The 19,146-nt window shown below is 50.3% G+C and overlaps 1 protein-coding gene across 19 annotated transcripts in view; it reads left to right on the top strand.

Annotated features, from left to right (window-relative positions):
* TNXB (tenascin XB) overlaps positions 1–19,146 on the top strand; it is a 119,669-nt gene that overhangs the window by 95,514 nt on the left and 5,009 nt on the right. For all 19 annotated transcript variants that reach the window (XM_083721931.1, XM_083721933.1, XM_083721932.1 and 16 more), the window contains 10 exons: positions 2,996–3,307; positions 4,833–4,955; positions 5,801–5,944; positions 12,479–12,598; positions 13,115–13,258; positions 13,857–13,987; positions 14,873–15,005; positions 16,239–16,390; positions 16,713–16,809; positions 17,958–18,119. In XM_083721931.1, coding sequence (XP_083578057.1) covers positions 2,996–3,307; positions 4,833–4,955; positions 5,801–5,944; positions 12,479–12,598; positions 13,115–13,258; positions 13,857–13,987; positions 14,873–15,005; positions 16,239–16,390; positions 16,713–16,809; positions 17,958–18,119 — 1,518 coding nt within the window. The remainder of the gene's footprint in view (positions 1–2,995; positions 3,308–4,832; positions 4,956–5,800; positions 5,945–12,478; positions 12,599–13,114; positions 13,259–13,856; positions 13,988–14,872; positions 15,006–16,238; positions 16,391–16,712; positions 16,810–17,957; positions 18,120–19,146) is intronic.

Here is a 19,146-nt window from a genome sequence, read left to right as displayed (position 1 = left end):
TTTCTCCCTCTGACCACTCATTGGTCCCACCACCACCCTGAGCTTTCTTCTCTTGAGGGTTCCTCAGCTGGTTTCTCCCACTATTTCTTTGGGTCTAACCAGTCCATGACAATGGTCTGAATTGCTGCTGTGTCATTGCATCTTCCTTTCCAGAACCACCTATAGGTCTTTCTTCCTGTCACTCTCATATTTGTATCCTTTTCCTCTACTCCATAGCCTCTCTTCTTTTGTCCTTCCCATCTCACCACTTCTTCTTAGAACAAAAGAAGTGCTCTGTTGGATCAGACTAAAGTACCATCCTGTTTCCCACAGTGGCAAACCAGATGCCTCAGGGATGTCTACAAGCAGGGCATGAAGGCAATCTTGCTCTTTCTCCCCAGTGACTGATATTCAGAGGCATAGTGCCTCTGAACATGGAGGATCCATTAAGCTAGAGATAGCGAACTTGGGGCTTTCCAGATGTCATTGGACTCCAAGTCTCATCCCTCAGCCAAGCTTCTCCAGCCAAGCAGTGTGTTCAAAAATGCATATACTAGGGTGAAGTGTGCATAAAAACTGATATATTGGTGAAAATAGCATGCAAAATGCATATACAGTGCTACCTCGGGTTACATATGCTTCAGGTTACATATGCTTCAGGTTATAGACTCCGCTAACCCAGAAATAGTACCTCGGGTTAAGAACTTTGCTTCAGGATGAGAACAGAAATTGTGCTCCGGCGGCACAGTGGCAGCAGGAGGCCCCATTAGCTAAAGTGGTCTTCAGGTTAAGAACAGTTTCAGGTCAAGAACAGAGCTCCGGAACAAATTAAGTACTTAACCCAAGGTACCACTGTATTGGTTAAAATAACATGCAAAAAATGTGTTGTATTAGTGGAAATTGCTTTGTAAAAGTGTGCATCTTAGGTGAAACTGCATGCAAAAATGTGCCTACTGTATAAGGATAAATTCACACCAAAATGCTCATGGATTATAATGGATAATATTTTAAAGAAACAAAAACAAATCTGAACCCAATATGGAATTGTGGAGAACCGAACTTTGGAAGAATGAGAAACTGGGTGAAACTGAAAACAGCAGGTTCTCTTAGAGGGCCTCTCCTGGACGTAAAGGGGGTGAGGCAATTGTCCCCCAAAGAATCACCTTCTACATGCAAGCATCTGCTCTACCGCTGCCTTATGAGCCTTTCCCAAAAATTCTCCAAGCCCAGAGAGGGAAGAGATTTTCCTGCTGGGACCTCTTCCACTCCCTGCCCCTCTAGGCCAGCCAGCCTCGCTGTAAGTGTGCTCAGTCAGCAGAGTGAGGAGATCCGAGTTTAGATCCAGCTCCGTTTCCTTGGCTTAAAAAAACACGAGAACTGGCTCGGAGCAACAGCCCGTGCTCATCAAAGGAGCAGGACGCAGGCAGAACGCAGAAATGTGTGGAGAGATTAATGGTACAAGTCAGGCCACTTACTAATGAGCTGACAGAGGCCGACACTTACGTTCGGTGTTTACGCAAAGGGTAGGGGGAATGTGCTGGCGTGTGCAGCATGCGAGCATGTCTGAAAAATGAGGCAAGGGCCTTGTGGCGCTGACGTCTCTTTGTCAAGGCCGGTCCTGCTGCAGAGAAGAAGGATGGAGCCGGGGGCAAGAGGCACAGCTGGAGGATCAGCCACAGGCAAGGCCGAGGAACAACTTAGACACGTGGCACCAGCAGTTTGAACCCTGCCCTTATCCCATCTAGTTAAAAGTGTGCATTCTGAAGAGTACATAAGATAAGAATCTCCGCAGGATCGGGCCGATAGTCCAGCACCCTGTTCTCACAGTGGCCACCACGTGCGTGTAGGAAGCCTGCAAACAGGACTTGAGAACAAGATGTCTCTCCCCTCCTGTGTCTTCCAGCAAGTGCTTTCCTTCTTTTCTGTCCTTAATATTTCAACAGTCAGCTTCGCTGGATGTTCCAGTGAGTTCCAGTTGGGGGCCGGATTAAGACCTTTAGAGGCCCTAAGCACTTAAAAGATTTTGGTGGCCCTATATATATCTAATTCAAAATACGGACAAGAATAAACCGTAAAATATTTTTTTTCCGTTTTCGAAATGAAATGTAACCTACAGTAAGATGGAAAACGATATTTATTTTTGAATACTTCCACTTTATATTTGAAAAAAGTTCTCCTACTTTTTCTCATGGCGGTCTTTGATCAGATCCTCAAAACTAGTCTTACATATCTGCTTCTGTACTTAGCAGAGATAAGACACCCAGCATGCCTTGCTGCATAGTTGTTCTGCAGGGATTTTTAATATATTTCAGCTGAGAAAATAATAATAATAATAATAATAATAATAATAATAATAATAATAATAATAATTTATTTATACCCCACCCATCTGGCTGAGTTTCCCCAGCCACTCTGGGCAGCTCCCAATTGAGTGTTAAAAAAAATACAGCATTAAAAACTTCCCTAAACAGGGCTGCCTTCAGATGTCTTTTAAAGATAGGATAGCTGAAGGGAGGGTGTTTCACAGGTCGGGCGCCACTACTGAGAAGGCCCTCTGTCTGGTTCCCTGTAACCTCACTTCTCGCAATGAGGGAACTGCCAGAAAATGAACATTTTGTGACCATTAATGTTAAAAATCCAGCAATGGAAAATAACTTTGGGGCCCTCCCCCTCCCCTTGATGCCCTAAGCATGTGCTTACTTTGCTTAATTGTTAATCCAGCTCTGGTTCTAGTTTTAAGGGCCACAGAGGGTGAGGGGTCTTCCAAACCAAATTGGCCCCCTTCCTAACAAGCCCCACCATGGAATTCACCATTTTCAGTCTTGCCACATCCTGAGATCATATAGTCATTCAGCTGCCCACTAAAACCCCAATATCTCTTTTCTGATTAGTCACCCCCAGTTCAATTCTGTGATGGTGATGATTTTGGGGTGTGATGTTCATCACTGTATACTTAATCTGAACTTCATCTGTCATTTTGTTGCCTGTTCACTCATCTCTATTCTTTATCCCATAGCTTTCCCAGAGGCCAGCAAACGGGCCTTCCTTGAAAACCTGGTTGTCTCTGAGGTGACACCCACTACGCTGCAGCTCACATGGGAAGCTCCCGAGGGAGAGTTTGATTTCTTTTCGGTCCAGCGCAAGATCTCTGTTCCGGATAGTGAAATGAGTCCCACACCGACCAAGAAAATCAACGTGACCGGGGATGAACGCTCTGTCGTGTTTCGGGGCCTTTCGCCCAACACCGAGTACAGCCTTACCGTCTATGGCATCCAGGACGGGTCAGAAGCGGCCAGCATCAACACAGTAGCAACGACAAGTGGGACAGGTAAGAAGGCCACACGTGCCACTTCGCTACCCAGAAAAGCAGGAGGAAAAAATCTTAAATCTCCTGAAGTCTGTTGGCTGAATTACGCTTGCATGCATGCATGGGCAATCCGAGGGAAATCCAAATCCACATTCCATGTTACAGCTAGGAAAACTGGCTGCCATTTACTTGTGAGCCTTGCCCCACAGCTATTGGCTGAGATTCCATGGTGTCATGGAATGTTTGTTGTAAGAAACGGTCTCTAGCTACTGAACAGATTTGTTGATGCAGCTCATGTGAGAAAAGCAGAAGGCCAGTTAAGTGGGGGGGGGGGAGGGAAACCCACACCATGTCCTGCTGGACCCACAAGAGGCCTGATGTTGCTAGGCAGAAATGGAATGAAGAAATGGGGAAGACTGAGGAGGCAGAGAGCCTATGAGATTGGTTTCACGGGAGAATAAAGGATAAAGGCTGAGAGCTTTTGGCATGAAGTTAGGAGATGGAAAGAAAGCCGTATTCACCGCTGCTGCCAGTTTCGCAAGCGAGACATGTTGGCCCTGGTAAAAGTGGCAATGCAAGCTGTTTCCAGCAGCCACCATTCACTGCCCCCCCCCCATAATCTGTTAGCAACTCTACATGATGATGTAGCATTTGTCCCAAGGGGCTACGGGGGGGGGGGGGAGCATGGTGGCTACAAGGAAACATTTGCATCACCACTGCTAAACCCTCTTCCGCCCCTCATTTTAACCCATTTTCTTGCAGTGCTGAAATGCCCTCATTCTTCTACCCACGTATGAAGCAGCAAAAATGAGAGGGATTTTTAGAAAACCAACTTGTCCCTCATTTGCTCTACAAACGTAGAATTATTTTTACTTCTTTTGTTCAATAAGGCATTTTAAAAAAGTAAGGATTTCCATCACACACACAACACAGCCAGCTGCAACCACCAAACTGTACCAGTGCAGAAGCGGTTATCTCGAAGGGTCCGAGCTGATCTTTTTTGAGGCAGTGAGAAACAACCCCAACAGCTGCAGCCCTGGCTTCGCTCGCAGGGTTCGGCTGGCGTCCAGCTGTGGTTTCCTTTGTGAGACCCGAGGAATTAATCTTTGGCGTTTCTCTGTTTCCTTTGCGGTCAGCCAAACTGGCCACAGTTAATCCCAGGAGAAAGGGAGGAGGATTTCAAGTGTGGGGGGGAGAGCGAGCAACAGAGAGGCAGGTGCCAAAGCGTGGGTATTGTTTTGGATGCCAAGGGCCAAACGATGCGTTATGTTGGAGTCATGCAACTGGAACCCCCTGCGTAATTTTAGTCTCCAAAAACGCAGGCTATTGGGCTCAGGGCCACTCCATGGGGAGAGCAGTGGTGGCGGATCCAGCCCTGCGTCCCCTGTGGTGCTGCTGCAGCAGCAGAAATCCAAATCCATCTCCTCTCTCCCACTCCAAACTTTTTTTAAAGGAAGAACATGACATTAGGAGCTCCAACAATGCAGCTCCGAGCTCTCATGCATGCAACAAAACAATCTGTTCCCTTTTCTCTTTCTCTTTCCAGAGCTGGATAGCCCCCGGGACCTGCTCTTCAATGACATCCGCGAGACCTCCGTGGTGGCGAACTGGAGGTCACCGTCATCTCGTGTTGATGGTTATAAAGTTTCCTTCCAGCCCTCAGATGGAGGTGAGGACTTGTATCCTGTCTCCCGTGGGGTAGACGGGGTAGCGAGGGGCGCTGTGGTCTAAACCACTGAGCCTCTTGGGCTTGCCGATTGGAAGGTTGGTGGTTCGAATCCCCACAACGGAGTGAGCTCCCGTTGCTCTGTCCCAGCTCCCGCCAACCCAGCAGTTCAAAAGCGCACCAGTGCAAGTAGATAATTAGGTACTGCTGTGCCTGGAAGGTAAATGGCGTTTTCGTGTTCTCTGGTTTCCGTCGCGGTGTCCCATTGCACCAGAAGCTGTTTAGTCATGCTGGTCACATGACCCGGAAAGCTGTCTGTGGACAAATGCTGGCTCCCTCGGCCTGAAAGTGAGATGAGCGCCACAACCCCATAGTCACCTTTGAGTGGACTTAACCGTCCAGGGGTCCTTTACTTTTAGCTTTACCTTTAAACAGGGTGGCATTACTGGCTTCCTAGATATCTTCGATATCCTCAAAAATGCATTACATTAGGGGGAATTGTGTTGCAATTCAGGCAACATTGCACACAAAAATGTGTATATACTTTACTAAAATACTGATGGATTTTCATGGGGAACTCAATAATAATCATCCACAAACCTATGTTGACATGTGGAGACTAAACTATTAAGGTTTGGAAAAGTCAGAAACTGAGAGGATTGACCGGGCAGATCTGCGCATCCCTAGCAGCAATCCTACTCTTGGAGCCCAGACAACAGCTTAAGTCAGCCTGTGACACCGCAGTCCTGACCAGTTGAAGAACAATGTGCCGCCTCCTAAGACAAGCCTTTGACATCCTGGTGTCCTGCAGTTCTGAGGAGATTTGAGACCTGCTAATTCTGTTGCAGGAGAGCCAAGGAGCATCTCTGTGGATGGATCAAAGCTCCGAACAACCATTGAGGGCCTGACCCCTGGGGCCAGCTATGAGGTCACTGTGATGTCTGTTCGTGGGTTCGAAGAAAGCGAGCCGTTGGTGGGTTATGTCACCACAGGTACGTCAGTGGGCGAAAGCTGCAACACCCCATAATTTTATTCGTTTCCTCCTTTTACAAATTTATAAGCCACTTCACACCCAGAAACTGTCAAAGCAACGTACAAAGAACAAAATGATAAAATGCAAGAGATGCAATCTCTAAAAGCAACCTAAAAGCGATAAAACCATTTCTGTAGTTATACCATTGGCAATATTCCGTAAGCAGACCTAGTTACATTTCTAGGAAAGCCTTCTTAAACAAAAACATCTCCAGCAGTCACTTGAATGACAAGATGCTATATGCCTGTCTAATTTCAGCTTGTAACTGATTCCAGAGTGCTGGAGTGGCCACAATAAAAGCCCAGTTCCTAGTACAAACTAAGTGCACTTCTGGGGCATATGAAGCTCCTCCCAGCAGGGCCCATCACAGGCACACAGTTGCCAGACAGGGATATATGGGGCGAGGTGGTTCCAAGTCATTCAGGGCTTTAGGTGCTAAAAGCAAAACCTTGAACTGCATTCCGTGGCATATTGGCAGCCAGTGCTGCTCCTTCAGCAGAGGAGTTCTATGGCATCAATGAGATGTCCTAGTCAGCAGCCTTGCTGCTGCATTCTGCAACAGCTGCAGTTTCCAGGGGAAGCCTCACATTAAGCACATTACACACCTGACAACCAATCAGATCCAACACAAATAAGTCATAGTGAAAAGCATGACTACAAAAATGAATAACTTAGTGATCCATTTGAAATATAATATTGCATGATAGAAACAGCAACAACTCTCAACCACTTCCGGTCTCTTCCAAGGCCAGGAATCCACTTTTAAGAAGCCACCTTGTACCAAGTCAGACCATTTGCGCATCAAACCGGGGCACAGCAGTGTGTCTGGGGGGGAGAAGGGTGTTCTCTCCCATACCTTCTTCCTAGGGTCCTTTCTGTGGGAATGTTTAGGGATGCGGGGGAGGATATATTGTCTAAGATATCCTATCCCAACTTGTCCTTACAAGTTCAACAAAATCAGCAGAGTTAACATTCCCCTTTTTTAAACACATGCACAGCAGATAGCTTGCTCAGACTCATTAGAGTCTCTGTAAATATTTCCTGGTATTTTCCCCGTTTAATCTCTCCTAAAATAAGACGCTATGCAGTCTTCTGTAAAGTATAAAGCATAAAGCGTTACTCACAAGTAATCATCTGTTCACACAAAGGTTCCCAGAAGGCAGACTTAAAAGGTTAGAACATAGTTTAAATGTGGTGACTATCTCCTTATGGGAGATAGCCCCCTTTTCTTCTCTTGGCCTGGAGCCAAGGGTGCATCTTAGTAGTGCTGTTGTTAAGATGGCATCGATAGAGGCAAGAAGAGACAAGATGGTCGCCAGCCTGTGCTTCGGGTTCTTTCTACTTCAGGAGAGGCCACACCCATCTCAAGTTACACATAGGAAGTTTCGTCTCAGTCCTGCAAAGCAGGAAGTTATGGCTGGAGGACTGAGACAACCTTCATGCCTACTCTAGCAGTGTTGTGTTTGACTGCACCTGATTCTTACATGCCCACACTTTCAACCGGTTCTGCTGGAGCTTGTACCTTGAAATATACTCAGAGTCGCAAAGTGATTTCATGCTCTTTATTCAGCTCATAGTGGTGAGGAGGAAATGAGTGAATGTCCCCTCAAAGTATCTGCTTTATATACATTATTTACACAATGGGCTGCACATGATTGGCTAATTCCGGAATTCTACTCTAAGCCAATCAGGTTGTGGATTCACTTCAATCTGGAGCATGATTGGGTGGTTTCTGCCAACCAATCATACTGCTGCATTGTTCTAGGACCAATCAGACTGCTGCATTCTGAATCCTATTGTTCTAGGACCAATCAGACTGCTGCCTTTTGGATCCTATTGTTCTAGGACCAATCAGACTGCTGCAGTTTGGATCCTATTCAACTCAGTACATAACACCCCTCCCCTCTAAGTTCCAGTCCTGCCCGGGAGGTCGCATTCATAGTCCTCAAGGTACGCTGGCGGCCTACGTGTGCGTTGCGGCCTGGGGTGTTCCCTGGTCCGGGCTTCAGGTTCTGGCTCGTGTTCCAAGGATGCTGGCTGTGATGGGGCTGTTTGGTCTGACGCAACCGGCTCGTTCAGTCGTGGTTCTGGTTCCGGTGTCCTTTCGGCCTCGCGGGTCCTCTCTGTATTTACTGATTCTGCCTCTCCTGCTGGCCCCTGCTGCTCTATGGGCCTCACTGCCCCACTGTTTCCTTGGGACTCCTCTGACCTGTCCTCCTCCTCCTGGTTTTCTCCCGGGAATCGTCGCCGTATCTGGTCGCAGTGGCGGCGCCAGCATTGCCCCCCATCTGTTAGCACCTCATATGACACGGGGCCAGTGACCCTGGTGACTGTGGTGGGTACCCTTTGCGTACACTGGGTTCTGGGCCTCGAAGGTCCGGGGGTTCCTGCCTTCCCCCACCACTACCTCATCCTGAGCTCTATCGGGGTGAAGGCGGTCCAATCTGATTGCAAGGCCCCGACCCATTAGTAGTTCAGCGGGGCTCCGGCCAGTCGTTGAGCTGGGGGTGCTGTGCTGTGCTAGGAGGAATGTGGCAAGGCGGTACTCCCAATCCCATTGCGTCATGCGGCGAAGGGTGTCCTTGGTGGTCCGCACCATGCGTTCTGCTTGGCCATTGGTGGCAGGGTGGAATGGCGCCGAACGGATGTGGCGGATGGCGTTCTGCGCTGTGAAGGTTTGGAATTCTCCTGACGTAAATGCAGTCCCGTTGTCTGAGACGAGAGTGTCAGGGAGCCCGTGGGTTGCAAACAGCCTGCGTAGTACCCGGATGGCTGCGGATGTAGAAGTGGACGGTACCAGTGCGACTTCCAGCCATTTGGTGTAGGAGTCCACCACTATGAAGAATGTTTTCCCCTGAAAGGGGCCAGCGAAGTCCACATGCAGGCGTGACCATGGTGCTCGGGCGGACTCCCAGGACTGGACTGGAGCCCTTGGGGGATCTGGGCGGGATTCTTGGCAGGCCTGGCAGTGTTTGACCCAGGCCTCTATCTCTCCGTCGATCCCCGGCCACCACACATAACTCCTGGCAAGGGCTTTCATTCTTACTACCCCTGGGTGTGTCTCGTGTAGGGCTGTGAGGACCCTTTTGCGGAGGGGCTGGGGAACAACAACCCTGCTTCCCCATAACAGGCACCCCTTGTGGGCCGACAGTTCATGTTTGCGGGTTGTGTAGCCGGCGAATTCTGGCCCGGGGCTGCTGCTGGGCCATCCCCTCCACACCCAGTCCAGGACCCGGGAGATGACCCTATCTTTCTTGGAATGGTGTGCAACTTCTTGTGCCTGAATGGGGCGGTCGGGAAGCAGCTCCAGGCTCATGACCTCTTGTGCAGGTGCTGGGTCAGGGCCTGTTTCCGGTAGTGGTAGCCTGCTGAGGGCGTCCGCATGGCCCATCGCCTTCCCAGGGCGGTGAATCAGTGCATACTGGTAGCCGGCAAGGAAAATTGACCACCTGAGGACGCGAGGAGACAGCACTTGGGGGGTCTGCTTTTTGGGGGCAAACAAGCCAAGCAACGGCTTGTGATCAGTCACCACGGTGAAGGGCCTCCCGTACAAGAAATCATGGAATTTTTTTTACTCCCTTCACGATTGCCAGACCCTCCTTGTCAATTTGTGAGTAGTTCTGCTCGGTTGCGTTGAGTGTCTGGGAAAAGTATGCCACCGGTACCTCTCTTCCATCTGGGAGTTGGTGTCCCAGGACAGCGCCAATGCCATAGGGTGAGGCGTCACATGCTAGCACCACCGGCAGCCTCTCGTCGAAGTGTGCCAAGACCGAGTTTGAGACAAGCAAGTCCTTGACTGCCTGGAATGCGGCCTCCTGGCGCTGGCCCCAAACCCAAGGGGCCCGCTTGTCCAGGAGTCTGTGTAGGGGCTCCGCTACCGCCGCCTTGTGGGGAAGGAAGGAATGGTAAAAGTTCAATAGTCCCAAGAAGGCCTGAAGTTCAGTCTTGTTCTTGGGCGCTGGGGCATCACAAATGGCCCGTACCTTGTCCCCCGTCGGGTGGACCCCTTCTGCGTCCACCATAAATCCCAGAAAGTCCACCTGGGGCACTCCTAGTAGACATTTTTCCCGCTTCACCTTGAGACCCGCTGTCTGGAAGCGGTGCAGAACGGTGCGGAGGCGGTCCTCAAACTCCTCTGGTGTGGGCCTGGCAATCAACACATCATCGAAGAAGGGGGTGACGCCAGGAATCCCTTTAAGGAGAGAGTCCATTAGATTCTGGAATATGCCTGGTGCCACGCTGACACCGAATTGCAGCCGCTTTACCCTGAATGCTCCTCTGTGCGTCACAATCGTCTGTGCCTCTGCTGTGGCCTCATCTACTGGCAGCTGTTGATATGCTTGGGCCAAGTCCAGCTTGCCAAAAATTTTCGACCCAGCCAGGGTGGCAAGGACATGGCTGACCACTGGCACTGGGTATGCATGGGCCGTGAGGGCCTTGTTTATGGTACATTTGTAGTCTGTGCAGATGTGGACTGAACCATTAGGCTTGACGGGTGTGACAATTGGGGTTTCCCAGGGGGCATTAGGCACCTGTTCCAGCACTCCTTGCTCCATGAGCCGGTCCAATTCCTCGTCTATATGGGGTTTCAGGGCGAACGGGACCCGGCGGACCTTGAGCCTGACTGGTTGTACTGCGGGGTCAAGCTGTAGCGCAATGGGGGGGCCCGTATACTGTCCCAATTTCCCATCGAAAACCCCCAGAAATTCCTTGCATATGGCATCCACGTCCACTTGTAAGCTAGTGTGGTTCACCCCGGTGACAGCTAGCCCCAGTGGTCCAAACCATGCCAATCCCAGTAAGCTAATGTAGGGGCCCTTGACCACAAGCAAGTCCAGTTGCCGCATCCGCCCTCGGTATTGCACCCTGAAGGTCCCCACCCCCATTGTGAGGACCTTACGTTTCTGGAAGTCCCGGAGGGTGAATGGGGCCGGCCTGAGTTTGGGACCCCCAGTAGGACACAGTTTCCTTAAAGTCTTTGCCGAGATTATGGATAGAGTTGAACCCGTGTCAAGCTCCATGCGGCATGGGGCCCCCTCTATCTGTACCTCTACATAAATTTTCTCTACGTTGGGGTGGGGCAACTGGTATACCTGGAAGTCCGTGAGCTCCGTCGAGTTGCCTTGGTGCGTTGGACCCCGGGACCTGGGGTTCTTGGATTGGTCATCTGATGCCTGGCGCCGGGTGGGCCGAGCCCGACACACCCGGGCGATGTGTCCCGATTTTCTGCACTGCCTGCACTCTGCGTTGCGGAAACGGCAGGTCCTCCTCTCGTGACTTTCTCCACAGCTTGCGCAGTTCCCTCCTTCTCGTCGAGGCAGTTGTGGTATGTGGGCTGCTTGAGTGTGCTGCTGTACTCGGTGCACCTCCTCCCTGTCAGATCCTGTGTCGTCGGTGAGGTCTTCGTGGTGGACCCTTGGTTGGGACGGCTGGCTTGGCCGTGCCTCTTGCGTCGACCTCTCAGCAGCTTCCGTTGCCAGGGCCTCCTCCAGAGCGACCTGGAACGTTAGGTTCTTCTTAGCGTAGAGGCGTCGTTGCAGCTTCTCATCCCTCAGGCCTCCGACGAGGCGGTCCCGAAGCATGTTCTCCAGCTCTGAGAAGTTGCAGAACCGGGCGGCTTGGCGGAGAGAGGTCACAAACCCAGTTATGGTTTCCCCAGGGGCTTGCCGCTTTGTGTAGAAGGCATTTCGACGAGCCACCACTGAGGGCTGTGGCGAAAAGTGCCCCTTCAGCTGTTCCATTATTGTTTTGTATGGAACAGTAGCAACGTCTTCAGGCGCAAGGAGAGCCCTGGCGATTTCAAATGTCTCCTCTCCGCAGACGCTGAAGAATATTGCCCTCTTCTTGGCGTCTTCGTCATCGGTGACCCCTTTGGCTTCTAGGAGGAAGGTGAAACGGGAGGCATACGCTTCCCAGTCTCCAGATGCTGGGTTGAACGGCGAGAAGCTGCTGTTGGTTGCCATTCTGAGTTCCTTGTGTCCCGGAGCTGAAGCCTGGATACACGGTGCGAGGCAGCGGTGCGGCAGGTGGCGGTGCTGCGGTGCTGTGTGTGGCAGTCAGCTCAGCGGGATCCCACCTTCGTCGCCAGTGAAATATACTCAGAGTCGCAAAGTGATTTCATGCTCTTTATTCAGCTCATAGTGGTGAGGAGGAAATGAGTGAATGTCCCCTCAAAGTATCTGCTTTATATACATTATTTACACAATGGGCTGCACATGATTGGCTGATTCCGGAATTCTACTCTAAGCCAATCAGGTTGTGGATTCACTTCAATCTGGAGCATGATTGGGTGGTTTCTGCCAACCAATCATACTGCTGCATTGTTCTAGGACTAATCAGACTGCTGCATTCTGAATCCTATTGTTCTAGGACCAATCAGACTGCTGCCTTTTGGATCCTATTGTTCTAGGACCAATCAGACTGCTGCAGTTTGGATCCTATTCAACTCAGTACATAACACCTCCTTCAGCATCCTCCTCTCTCCTCCTCACAGTTCCGGATGGCCCTTCCAACTTGCGTGCCATCGACGTCACCGATTCGTCAGCTGTGCTTACCTGGCAACCTGCTGTGGCTGAGATGAACAACTACATTGTCACCTACGGGCCTGCCGGTGGTGAGAGTTGGGGATTTGGGCAGGGGTGGGGTGATTTGCAGGTGGTCAAGGCCCTTATTCCATTTTGGAGGCAGCAGGGAGACTGAGAGTGTAATTCATTGCATTATACTTGTTGCCACAAAAGGCAGACATGGCCACAAGACAAGAGGAAAAGGTGTGTAAGCCTTGGACTTCTGCGATCTGCATTGTTGTTGTTAGTAGGACTTCAAAGTCCCACAGGTGGAGTCAGACACAAACTAGTGGCTCGGGAACAGAGGTGGAAAGTGGCCCAGAGCAAAATTAAGGAGCAAAATTGCTTACAGACGTGTGTAATTCACACTAAAATGCTCGTGAATTTCCATGAGCATGTTACCTTTTCAAAAAAATAAAGATTGCAGGTGATGTGGCAGCGTGGAGACCTGAAGCTGTGAATGCAAAAAAGGTTGAACCGAAGAAACCTGAAGCCGACAGATCCACCCATCTCTACTTGCAGCAGGGCCCATTCTTAATAACCCGTCTCTTCTCTTTCTCTCCCAGGTGCAAGGGCCTCCGAGTCAGTGCCAGGGAACCGGGCTGAGTTGCAGTTGTCGGGGCTGCACTTGGACACGGAATATCGGGCCAGCGTGTATGGGGAGAAAGGAGGGAACCGCAGTTCTCCCGCCAGCGCCACGTTCACCACCGGTATGCAGATGGGGCCGGGGAAGCGATAGAGACACTCCGAGACTCACAAAGGGCAGGAAAGCCAGCCAACGGAGACTGGAGGGCCTGAAATAGATTGGGAGGGAACCATGTCCTAAGTCTCTTCTGCCTCCCCTGTCAGAGGCAGTATATGCCTCTGAAGACTAGTTGCTGAGAATCACAAGGGAGGAAAGTCCTGTTTTCAGGCTTCCTATAAGGATCTGGCTGGCAGCTGTGAGAACAGCTAGATGGGCCTTTGACCTGGATCTTGCAGGGCTCTCATTTTGTCCTCCTTAGTCAAGTTTACATAGAATCATAGAATTGCAAAGTTGGGAGGTACCTTGAGGGTCATCTAGTCCAACCCCCTGCAATGCAGAAATCTTTCGTCCAACATGGGGCTCAAACACTTGACCCTGAGATTAAGAGCCTCGTGCTCTGCCAGCTGAGCTATCCATCCCTTCACTCCCTTCTTGGGTCCCTCTGGTTTACGCTGCTGAGAGGGTACATGTTGCATTGAGAGGGGCAGGAATCTTCCCTGTGCCAGGTAGATAACTTGACTGCTCTGGTTTTTCTTAAACCTTTATTCCTCTCCATTTTCCAGGGGCAGATGGACCCCGGGATCTGCAGGCTAGTGAAATCTCTTCCCGCAGTGCTCGTCTCACTTGGCTGCCACCCCGTGCCCCTCCTGGTGGATATCTGCTAACCTATGAAACCCCGTCTGGACAATCAAAGGTACCCAACTGTCTAGTATTGTCCTGGTTATGCACTCCCCAGTTCCCTGAGAAGTGAGAATATCCAGGGATGGCACTACAGCACATGGTTTGTTTTCAAGTCGAAACCTACAAAGCAGAGTCCATTGGGATTAAACAGTCTAAACCACAGAGCCTAAGACTTGCTGATCAGAAGGTTGGCGGTTCAAATCCCCGCGACTGAGTGAGCTCCCATTGCTCAGTCCCTGCTCCTGCCAACCTAGCAGTTCGAAAGCACGTCAAAGGGCAAGTAGATAAATAGGTACTGTTCCGGCAGAAAGGTAAACGGCGTTTCCGTGTGCTGCTCTGGTTCGCCAGAAGCGGTTTAGTCATGCTGGCCACATGACCCGGAAGCTGTACACCAGCTCCCTCGGCCAATAAAGTGAGATGAGCGCTGCAACCCCAAAGTCGGTCACGACTGGACCTAGTGGTCAGGGGTCCCTATATGTAGGCCCTGAACAATCCCTCCCTGAGAATAAATGAAGTGTCAGACTCATTGGCTGATTCACCTTTCTGATAGTAGGGCTGAGAGCACTCTACTATAGGGGAAGAGTTTTGGGGTTAACCATTTACAGATAGGTAGCCGTGTTGGTCTGCCATAGTCAAAACAAAAAAATTCCTTCCAGTAGCACCTTAAAGACCAACTAAGTCAGTTCTTGGTATGAGCTTTCGTGTGCATGCACACTTCTTCAGATACTTCAGGTATCTGAAGAAGTGTGCATGCACACGAAAGCTCATACCAAGAACTGACTTAGTTGGTCTTTAAGGTGCTACTGGAAGGAATTTTTTTGTTTTGGGGTTAACCATGTAAGCTCCACAGCATGTTATTGGTTTGGCTTTTCACTGCCCCTCATTGTCTGCTCCACAGGAGATCACCGTGGACGCTTCTGTCACCTCATATGAACTCCAAGACCTGATTCCTTCCGGTCGGTACCAGGTTCAAGTCCAAGCACTGAGAAGAGGCACTCCTACAGCCCCAACCGCCACGTCCTTCACCACCGGTAATTGCTCTGCCTGGGGCGTCCGAGGGTCAACACATTTGTGTTTAGGCACACAAGGCTTTGACAGCTTCGCAAAACCTGCACGAGAGAGAGAACACCCGTTTGCGTTACGCGTGCCTCTCCCAACCCCAGTTTTTCATTCTGCAGTGATGACATTCACATGTAAGAATGAGACTCACAAGTCATTAACTCCAGACTCATCTCTGTTTGTGTGAACACGCACCTCGAGGAGGAAGAGGGGGAACTGCTTCTGTTTTCTAGAACAAGAGCCTGCCCTCTCGCGATTCTGCATCTTGGGACCACACGCCCAACACTTTATGCTATGAAACAGGAAGATTTAAACGCTAAGTGAAAATTGGCCCCCAAAAGTCTCTATGCCATTTGTAGGCATTGGTGTCTGACAGTTTTTCTCAGAACAATCCCTTCTGAGCAATGGTGACTTACAGCCATTGGGGCTGGCAGGGCAGAAGGCAGAGGAGGCCAACAGTAGGTGGAGCCAGAGAGCCAAGGACAGAGTGAGCCAGCTCATTCCAGTTTTGTCCCCATCCTCCTCCCTGCTGAATTTTACAAGGGCAACATTGAGATGGTCAGTTCCTCCTTCTGCAATGATTGTAAGTAAGGAGGACAGCAGGAGGGGGTTGGCTGAGGTTGGTGGGACAGTGCCCCATTCTCACCAATGGACCAGCCTCCACTGTTTCTGAGACAATTCGGCTCACTTAATATTGAGTTATGTCATTCATCTGATCTAGTTCTTTCCCTCCACCCACCCCCACCACTGCCCCAAACATTAGTCTGGTAGCAGGTGCCTTTGGGAAGCTCATAAACAGGGCACAATAATGGAAATCAGTCCCCAACAGCTGCTCCTGAAAATGGAGGTTATCTTCCTTTATACTGAAGTGGGAACTGTGACAAAATGTTGCAGTGTGGAATACTCTTTGGGATTTGAGCCAGCTGGCCATGCTCTCTTCCAGGTACTCCATTCCAGCATGCCCCGCCCCAAGGTTTTCTGCTCACCCTCCTTTCAACAGTAAACCAGCATTCTGTCAATCTTGTCTTCATTGGGATGGTTTGGAGCACCTTATTTTCCCTTGTTTCGGTTTTAGTTTTGTATCTTTGGGGTTCCCCATAGCCTTTCCATATGGATAGCTACATAAGGATCAGCAAACAGAGAATGAGCTTGCAATTAGTATATAGGATAGACATTGGCAGAGTCATCTTTTCTTTCCTCGGCAGGACCCCTGAGATACCCCTTCCCTCGGGATTGTGCAGAGGAGAGCCAGAATGGGCCGGGACCCTCGAGAGTGAGGACAATTTATCTTGGGGGCAACCAGGACCGCCCCTTGCAGGTGTACTGCGACATGGAGACTGACGGAGGAGGCTGGATAGTAAGTATTAAGGAGGGTAGCCGAGGAATGGAATTATGGGTAGAAACATTCAAAGGTGGTGTCAGCTCAAAACAGATTTCCCCATCCCTGTGGGGTTTCTTCATTTATGCAGTTATGATGTTCAGGAGCATATTGAGGGGCATTAATTTGCATTATCCAGAAATTCAGCTGTAGCTGGCGCTGACATGGGGCCGCTTTGATGCAAATTTTATTTGTTTATGCACAGCAGACATAAACACACCAGAAGTTTATTTGCATGCACAAAACTCTCTCACACACATACACCCCACCGTGCCATTTTGCTCTTCCTCCTTCTCTTTAGGTCTTCCAACGTCGGATGAACGGCGAGACCAATTTCTGGCGCAACTGGCAGGAATATGCCACCGGCTTTGGCAACCTCACCCGGGAGTTCTGGCTAGGTGTGTACATCGCTTAGCTGCCCTTTAATTCCTCCATCTGCACAAAAGGATGCTGTGGCAGGTTTGTTGCCACTGTCCTTTTACAAACTAGGAACGGAGGCAAAAAAGCACATGGCACAAGAAAGGCTTTCCCCAGCCATGCTGGGATTAAAACGAGGCCTCTCAAACATAAGCCATATGTCAGGGGCAGAGGTCAAAGGTGACCCTCCAGGCCTGTTTACCTGGCTCTTGGGATGCTCCCCAGGCCACACTCCTCAATGGCATTGCTCAACACTCCCCTTGGGTGTCTTTGCCTGGCTGGAATTTGTACTTGGATTCTGATGGTGGTGATGATGATTTATACCCCGCCCATCTGGCTGGGTTTCCCCAACCACTCTGGGCGGCTCCCAACAGAATATTAAAAACACAAGAAAAAAATCAAACATTACAGGGTTGCCTTCAGATGTCTTCTGAAAGTCAGGTAGTTGTTTATCTCCTTGATTGGTATGAGGGTGTTCCACAGGGCGGGCGCCACTACCGAGAAGGCCCTCTGCCTGGTTCCCTGTAACTTCACTTCTTGCAGTGAGGGAACCACCAGAGGGCTGAATGATGGGAGTGGAGACGCTCCTTCAGGTATACTGGGCCAAGGCTGTTTAGGGCTTTAAAGGTCATCATCAACACTTTGAATTGTGCCCGGAAACGTACTGGGAGCCAGTGTAGGTCTCGGCGGCCACTCCCAGTCACCAGTCCAGCTTCCACATTCTGGATTAGTTGTCGTTTCTGGGTCACCTTCAAAGGTAGCCCCACGTAGAGCGCCCCCATGATACCTGTTGCTTGCCTGGATGCAGGATAGAGAGGGTTGCGTTAATTTGTGTAGAGCGAGTAGCCTTATGCACAAAGGTAAACTTTACATCCGTTCTTCCTCCTGCTTTTGCTACTGGCCCTTGGAAGGTTGCACAGGGGGAAAATTCGGCCCTCAGGCTAAAAAGGTCCCCCACCCTTGCAGCAGTCTGATCGCACTGGCTCTCTTTTTCTCCAAAGTCACCAGAAGCCTCTTCTCCAAAGAAAACAAAACACGCAGCCTAAAGTGACAGCCATGTTGCAGGAGGATGGGAACCAGGGCGCGCGAGGGAAACAGGGCTCATCCTGCTCTCTGCCTTGCTCTCCAGGGAACGATGCTCTGCACCAGCTGACGACATCAGGGGACTACGAGCTGCGCGTGGATCTGCGGGCCGGGAACGAGTCTGTCTATGCAACCTACCAGAATTTCCGCGTGGATCCCCCTGCTGATCATTATCGCCTGCACCTGGGCAGTTACAGCGGCACTGCTGGTGAGGGGGGCTGGGGCTGGGGCTTCCAGACCATCACCATTGTCGGGTGGGATCCAATCAGAGAGCTCGCAAGAAGAGGATGTTGAAAGGCAGTTTGGTTTCAGAGGGAGCGCTTAGGATGTCTGCAGGGCAACTTGACTCAGAGGAACAGTAAGAGCTGTCTGACAGTTCTCCCTTGGGAGACTGTGGACTCTCCTTCACTGAAGGTTTTTAAGCAGAGGTTGGACGGCCATCTGTCATGGATGCTTTAGCTGAGATTCCTGCATCACAGGGGGTTGGACTAGATGACCCTCGGGGTCCCTTCCAACTCTACAATTCTATCGTTTTATGATTCTGTGAACGTGAGAAAGTTCAAAACAAAACAAACCAGAAGCTATTATTCAGAAGCATGCTGTCTCTGACAGTGGAAGCAGAACTTAACTGTGGTGGCTAATAGCCATTGATAGCCTTTCCCTCCATACACGTGTATAATCCTCTTTTTAAAGCCAGCCATCACTGCCTCATGTGGGAGTGAGTTCCATAGTTTAACAATGCACTGCGTGGAGAAGGACTTTCTTTTGCCTACCCTGAATCTTCCTGCATAGATAAAGGTGTCTGTTTTTACAAGCCTTCTCCCTCTCCTTAGATTTTGCAACTGTCGCCCGCAAATACATAGCAATACATACCCATTTACTCATATTATATTATTCTTTTGAGTGGGGGAACCTCAAGGCAGGTTTGAGAAGGGGGGTCTAAGGATTCAAGGCTGAGCGCAGGCTCGAGGAAGATTTGTGCTCCATTTCAAACCCGCTCTCCTCCTTTCCAGTGTGGTGGTGTGGTTAAGAGCGGTGGACTTGTAATCTGGTGAACCAGGTTCGCTTCCCTGCTCCTCCACATGCAGCTGCTGGGTGACCTTGGCTAGTCACACTTCTCTGAAGTCTCTCAACCTCACTCACCTCACAGAGTGTTTGTTGTGGGGGAGGAAGGGAAAGGAGCATGTTAGCCACCTTGAGACTCCTTAGGGTAGTGATAAAGTGGGATATCAGAT

This window comes from Podarcis gaigeae (assembly GCF_964106915.1).
Source record: "Podarcis gaigeae genome assembly, chromosome: 2".
Classification (NCBI taxonomy): domain Eukaryota; kingdom Metazoa; phylum Chordata; class Lepidosauria; order Squamata; family Lacertidae; genus Podarcis; species Podarcis gaigeae.
This window is presented reverse-complemented; position numbering and strand designations above follow the sequence as displayed.